The 7,394-nt window shown below is 46.2% G+C and overlaps 1 protein-coding gene across 1 annotated transcript; it reads right to left on the bottom strand.

Moving 5' to 3' along the window:
• Window positions 1–930: 930 nt before the first annotated feature.
• On the bottom strand, window positions 931–6,583 carry FTH1 (ferritin heavy chain 1). The gene is made up of 4 exons (XM_035123291.2): window positions 6,305–6,583; window positions 3,617–3,763; window positions 2,057–2,182; window positions 931–1,256 (listed from the first exon to the last, which is right to left on the bottom strand). Exons 1-4 carry the CDS (start codon window positions 6,413–6,415, stop codon window positions 1,092–1,094), a joined length of 549 nt encoding a protein of 182 aa, XP_034979182.1. The 5' UTR covers window positions 6,416–6,583; the 3' UTR covers window positions 931–1,091.
• Window positions 6,584–7,394: the final 811 nt, after the last annotated feature.

Raw genomic sequence — 7,394 nt, 5'->3', positions numbered from 1 at the left:
ACTGAACTTACTGGAAAAGGAATGGGCTTGAAAATGGCCGACAGCAGCAGCACACATCCAATTAGAGTTGTGTGGCAATTTTGTACCAGAGACATTCATGTATTTATGCATATGCCTATTTGAGGGCTAAGGCTCAGAAATACCATACTAACAATATCCACAGTGGGGTCTTTTCCCACCCTTCCTTAGCATTCCCGACAGTCTTCATTATAAGGTGGCAGAGTAGTATTTCATGTAGTGATTAACTTGCCAAGCCTCACTGAAGAATCAATTTTTAGAAAATAATTTACCTAGACATGTTGCCAGGTTCATAGTTCAACACTCCTCCATGAACTTTTTTAAAACAAAAACCAAAAACACCCCACTTGTTAAAACTGACCCTACCCCCTTATGAAAGTGTAGCTAATTTCCACAATGGCATGACTTAGACTTAAGCTACATGCATAATTTAATTTCTCTGATGTAGAGGTCATATTTAAGTGCTTTTATATGGAAGACACAGGATGAGAGTCCAGCAGAGAACAGAACGTTCAATAAGTCTGAAAACATGCACAGCATGTCTACTCAGAAGTACCACTGAGTTAAATGGAGCATACTCTTCCATGATATTCCTGTATCCCAGGGGGTTGGGCTAGCTAGATGACTCTTGGGGTTTTCAAACTTCACAATTTTATGACAGCATATAGGATTGCAGGGTTGCACAAGTCCCAGTGTGGGCAAAGGAGTGATTTTTAGAAGTTTAAGCCCCTCCGCCTCACTTAAAAGGCCAGTGAGATAAATGTGAAGACCTTGTGGTGGAGCTTGGGGGCGAGAACTGGGTGGTATTCCTAACAAGGAAGGTATAAAAAAGATGTATTAAGTTTGGAAGAAACCCTGCTCTCACTACTTTGCTAACACTTGACCTATATACATACTACAGGGCAACTGAAATTTAGTGGAACCAAATCACTTTTATTGGGCATTTGAGTTACAACACAAAAAGAACAATAGATGGTTTTATACAGTTATGGACAATAGTATGGATTAACAAAAAAAAACATGCACAGCTGTGTAAGAAGGTAAGAGTCCCTGCTGAAGCATTCATGGGAGGTTTAGTTTTCACTGTCACTTTCTCCCAGAGTGTGCTTGTCAAAGAGATACTCTGCCATTCCAGATTTTGGTGCCCCCATCTTGCGCAAGTTGGTCACATGGTCAGCCAGTTCTTTGATGGATTTGACTTGCTCATCCAAGTAGTGGGTCTCAATGAAGTCACATAACTGGAAAATAAAACAATGCATTAGGCACACCACACTATTGATCCTGCCAGCAAAGCAGTCTTCAAAACTATCATCAAGAAGTCAAGGTTTCCTGACGAAACCATGAGCAAAGTCAGCAGTCAAGGTACTGCCAGTAGTTTAAGCCTGGTTTGAAACTTGAAAATGCAGCTCTGCCTTCCAATTCTCTTTTTGAACAGATGGAGCACACAAGTAGCGTGTGGGGTTTTTGTTTTTATGTACTCCCATTAAAGGAGAGCAGCTCAAGAATTAGAGCATGATCTACTACTTGATCCAGGCAGGGATGTACTCCATGCTAAAAATGAAAAATCTGTATCAATGAAGACCCAATTCTGTTGCGTGTGTAGACTATGCAGATTTTGCAATCTGTCCTGCAGTTTTTGCTAGCTACTAAAGAAGTAAGAACTCTGAAGCCCCACCCCAGCCTCAGAAACAAAAATATATATATCTGAAAGCTTCTCACTTCTGCAATCTTAGTATGCAGTGCAAAAATATACCTGGAAATGTGTGGGCAGGCATAAAGGCTAGAAACCGTCTCTTTAAATAAAAATGGCAAAACAATCTCATGGTGTCAAGTTCTCTACCCACATGAACACATTCTGTAGTCCCACAGCTTCTCTAAACACACAGTTCCACCTACCAGCGTAGAATTCCATTTCAGCCCAGTTTTTACTGGTTCAAATTTCATTTACGGTACTTCTTGCTTTTTTTCAATCGCAGCAAGTATTTGAGCATATCATTTACATAGACAAACATGCTATTTCCATTAATTTCCAACTTACATGGGGGTCATTTTTGTCAGTTGCCAGCTTGTGCAGTTCCAAAAGTGACTGGTTCACATTCTTTTCCAAGTGCAAAGCACACTCCATTGCTGTCAATCCACTCTCCCAGTCATCACGATCTGGTTTCTAATAAAAGCAAAGGAAACCACTCTCAAAGCTGAACCACTGGAACAGCAAAGATTATTAGTACAACATATGCCTAACAGAACAACTGGCAGGTATTTACAGGACAAATTTAGGGCCCTTTATCTTTGAATGCACTTTAGATTAAATTGGAACATTACAGGGCATGTTCCAACACATAATGTGTCTATTGCAATGTCCTCCGGCTCCTGAAACTGTAACTGGCTGCTCCTAAATCTGCTCCAGGCACTGCCAGATTCCATCTACCTCTCCTCTCATCCCTAATGGGAAGGAAAGAGCAACAAAAACTGCAGCAGCTAGCTAAGCATGCCCATAAACACCCAAATGCTCTGAAAGAGCCAAGCGCTGATTTAAACTGCTCTTGATCACACTTCAAGTTTCTTGTGATCAGACTTTCCCCTGCCCCCCCCCCCCCCGGTCAATACTTTTTCCTTTGACACAAGTCACTTGCTTTATCACTGAATACTGAAGTTATATGGAACGCCACGTATTTGCAGATTAGAGCTGTTCCGTTTATTACATAATCACCAGAAGATTGGTTGATGTTGCAGTTTCCATGGCAACTAAATTCTCCAGCAGCATTTTCACTGCAGAACGAAGGGCATGTTCCATTTTGCACATATCTTTTAGCCAAGCACTGGTAACTCAAGACACCTCAAGCCTCTTTAAGCTTGAAGGAATTCTTTCCTGGTCGGCTTGGCTAGCAAGACCACCTGCAAGTTGCAAAGGACTGTAGGAAATTCTAGGCAGCTAACACTTCATAGTGTACAGGCTAGGTCTGATGGGACCCACTTTTGGCCTGTGTGAACTGACCCTAACTTTCCTTTTTCATGCAGAGGTGGTAAAGCTGTATTTCAGAAAAGTTTGCCATACAGTTAGAATTTAGCAGAGAAGGCACCACAATAACCCCCCCTATGGATCCTTGCCACACAGTCTAAAAGCTACTACTTCAAAGCAAAAACGTAATCAGCAACTACAGATAGTGCTTCAGTTTATCTACTGCCGGACTGTACCACTTCAGATTGGTCATGGGGAGGGAATCCAGTTCTGAATCACCCTCGTAACTCCATGCGTAATTAAAATGTGAATGTTGGTGAGGGTGTTCTAGTTTCAAATTACCCCCAAGTAGTTTTGTACAGGCAGCAAGGAATTTGTTCACACAAAGGGATATTTCGCCTCCCTCCCTCCACCCTAGTGTACAGGTATAATCTAGCAATGCTACATCCTGTGAGGTCTGTTATTCATGAACTCTTCTTAAGCAGATTTAGCTTCTGCAACCTCTAGACTAGCTGTGGATTTTGCATCTTATGATAAATTCAGTCTTTGAAAAGTATATTTTAGTTCTTTTCATAATTTTAATCTGGATCAGAGTCCAGGAAGCAACAGTGCTGTATTTACCACACTTTTACAACTCACTTTGACGTCCTGCAAGAAGATGCGGCCGCCTCTCTGGTTCTGCAACTTCATAAGTTTCTCTGCATGCTCACGCTCCTCGTGGGACTGGTGAAGGAAGTACTTGGCAAAGTTCTTCAGGGCCACATCATCACGGTCAAAATAGTAGGACTGAAAATAAAAGTTCAGATTCATTAATTAGAATCAGGGAACCATGTATTTCAACCATCAATGTTCATATCGCTTGACATATGCAGGCAGGAACTTGCTGCTACTGGTTGGCAAATTTATTCTCCTACATGGCAGTTCTTTAAACTACTGATCAACAAATCTATCAAACTTGCCACAACAAACTAAAGTGGCCTCAATGTGGAAAATCTAGTTGACTTTATTATTTAACAGTAATTGTGAAAACCTGGCCCTTAACAGCACAATGGTGCTTGCTGAACACTTAAAATGATTAGCTTGTGGTCTAGGAGTAGTAAAATAACTATCGAAGTGATTAATATTGATAAGGCTAGTTAGGAAATAAATCATGACACTCCAAAGCAGGATCGGAAACCTGTGGCTTCTTTGAGATCATGTTGTCTCAAGAATCCAGCCCTTTATATGGTACTCAGTTTTGACAGTCCAAGTCCAATCCCTCTAATACACTTGTGAAACATAGTCAAGGTGAATAAATTAGTTTTAGCAGGACTGTGGAAGCTCCAACAGCAACTTTATAGGTTATAACCTGCTCAATTGTGTATTTTGGTTGTTTAAAGCACTACTATTCATTTGCTTATAAGCTAGTTGTATGTTCTGTTCTACTTTCCAACTAACGCTGATAAAAGCTCTATGTTTGAAGGAGTCATCCTACTCCTTTAGCGGAGCTTGTAATATGGCAGCCTGCTTTAATTAATGCAAATTGAACCGTTAATGCAGGGGTCAGCAAACTTTTTCAGCTGGGGGCCGGTCCACTGTCCCTCAGACCTTGTGGGGGGCCAGACTATATTTTGAAAAAAATATATGAACGAATTCCTATGCCCCACAAATAACCCAGAGATGCATTTTAAATAAAAGGACACATTCTACTCATGTAAAAACATGCTGATTCCTGGACCGTCCGGCCCAGGCGATTTAGAAGGCGATTGGGCCGCATCCAGCCCCTGGGCCTTAGTTTGGAGACCCCTGCGTTAATGCATGTTGAAATAGGCAGGCCAATCTGTTATTTGCTTATTAAGATGCTGCCAGACAAATAATAAAGCTCGTTTCACTATACCAAGCAATGAGCAGTAGATTGCTCAGTGCTCACATGTGGTTCACTTATCAAACTTCTCCCACATTACAATACATTCTAGCACTCAAAACAGTGGGCACCAAGTGAAAGGCAAACATTTCAATGTTTACCCCAGGAAGCTTTTCAAGCTAGGGTCAGAGACTTGTAACTACACCAACACCCCAAACAACTAGATGTTTGCAGCTTCATTGAAGATTCTTAGTGTTAACAAGCACACCAGTCCCACCCACCCTCCTCCTGGCAAGTTTAAGATAGCCATCTTGACAAAGTCCTACTGTTCTCCACGTTCACATAGGCTAGTACAAACAGTACAGTGGAAGGCTGTTTATACCAAACATGTATGTTTATACCAAACACGTGAAAGGACTGGTTAAAGATTATTTTTTAAAATGCAATCCCCTTTTATTCAGAGGCAAGCATACAAGCAACTGTTTATTGTGAGTCCACCCCATGTTGCCTCCTAGCAGGCCTCTGTCAAAAGGTGCCCCCCAAAGCTGCTTTCTGCCCACCTCACCGGTCCCAGCAGCGCAGTGCCCGAATGCTTGCCAAACCCCAGCGGGCCCGGCATGCTAACAGCCCCCCCCCCCGGCCAGTGGCGCAGAAGCTGCATTGACCTTTAAGCCGAGCACGGAGCATCACGGAAAGCCCCGCTGGGCGCGAGGCAGGGCGCACCGCGATGCGCTTTTCGCTCCCGCCGCAGGTGCGCGCAGCAAAACTGCCGCTCAGCAGGAACGGAGAACCAAGAAAACCGCTACAGCGCAGCGGGAGCGGATCAAACCCCCCGTCTCAGCACTGGGTTCCCAGCAGCGGCCAAACAAACAGCATAGAAATGCAAACTTCAGGGATCTTTTTTTTATGGCGGTTCTTCGACTCCCGAGTCGATTCACGCTCGGAACGCGTTGCGAAAGAGGCTGGCAACCTGGCGGGCTGCTCCAGGGGAGGAGGGGGGGAGAAGGAACGGAGCGCCTTGCGGCTCCTCGGGAAAAAAAACCACCCGATTTATTACGACGAGTCGCGAAGTAGCCCGCGGCTGAAAAAAAAAACCCTGTTGGGCCTTTTAAGGCGTCACAAGACGCTGCCGTTTTATGCTCCAACGGGCAGAGGCCAAGCCTCTCTGCACCGTCTCCAGAAGGGCAGCGGAGCGGCTCGAAGGGCGCCGCGATCTCCTTGGGAAAGGAAACCGCTCGATTGTTTACAGCGAGAAATCCCGAAGGGATCCGCCTGCAGGAGCACGCAGGCCTCGCTCGTTCTCCAAGGACAAGCCAATGCACGGCTAGTAAACAAAGGCGGAGGCGGCGCCCCCGGGGAAGGGGGGGGAGCTGCCGCCGCCGCCGCTTCCATTTCCTCTGCCCCCGCCTCCAGCAAGGCGCCATTCCCTGCTCCAGTTCAGGGCTCCCCCCGCCGCCTGCCCCCCTGCCCAGGTCGGAGCTCACCATGCTGAGGTACACGTAGGAGGCGTAGAGCTCCAGGTTGATCTGCCGGTTGATGGCGGCTTCGCAGTCCTGGTGGTAGTTCTGGCGCACCTGGGAGGGAGACGAAGCCATGGCAGCGCGGCTGTAGGTGGTGCAGCTGGGTCGGGCAGGCGGAGGCGCAGAGGTCGGGTGGGCCCGAGCAGGGGTGGGTTCCGTCCAATCACTGTTGAAGCAGGAACCTCCTCGGCCGGGTCTCGCGGAACGACGTTCTAAAGGCCTGCGCCTTACGTAGCTGCTGTATATACCCGGACCCCGAGGCTGCGTCACAATCCGAGGCGGGAAAAGCCACGCCCACCGCCGCGCGAGGAAGGAGGCGGGGGGGAAGGAAGGGCAGCTGCTCTCCGATCTCGCGCCTGAGGAGCAAGCGTGACGCAGCAGTTTCTCTGGCGGCGAAGGGGGCGGGCGGCGGGAGTGAGAAAAGCGCTCCAGCCCCAGGGAGAAATCGCTGAGTCGTGGTGTTATTCGAAATTCAAATGAAGTTGCATGCTGAAATATGGGAATGAAAGACCCGAAGGCAGTGGGTCTTCCTATAAAGAAGGAAGCCAGTTAATGCATAACTCAAAACAGTGTGTACGTGAGCGCGCGCACATATACTTCTGGGAGGGTAACATCCATAGGAGCCAATTTCTAGAGGGCCCAACCCACAACAAAAAAATGAGGGGACCTGGCCCCCTCCCAAACTTGATCCTTCAAATATTGTGCGTGCGCCGCATCATGTGATCGGTTATGTAGGGCGGGGTTTACCTGTTCCCCCCTCTCCCAAATATTTTATTCCAAATTGGTATCCCCAGTAACATCAAATGATGATCTGTCTGCTACCCAGAGACTGGAAAAATAATGACACAAAAACTTCATCTCTTCTGAGAGAAGAATCATTGCGATGTAGTGCAATGGTTCTAAAAGTGGGTTGCAAGCCAGTGTTGCCAGTGCAAAGATCATCTCCAGCCTTCTCTGGGTGGTGGGCATCTTACCAGTTTGAAAGCAGAGTGCCCAAAGCTGTTGAATCAGTGTGTTCTTTCAATGCAGGGGGAGGTAGAGGGGCAACTGCCTT

The sequence above is a fragment of the Zootoca vivipara genome, chromosome 1 (assembly GCF_963506605.1).
Source record: "Zootoca vivipara chromosome 1, rZooViv1.1, whole genome shotgun sequence".
Taxonomy (NCBI): Eukaryota; Metazoa; Chordata; class Lepidosauria; order Squamata; family Lacertidae; genus Zootoca; species Zootoca vivipara.
Note: the sequence above shows the minus strand (reverse complement) of the source record. Positions and strands in the feature narration are given on the sequence as shown.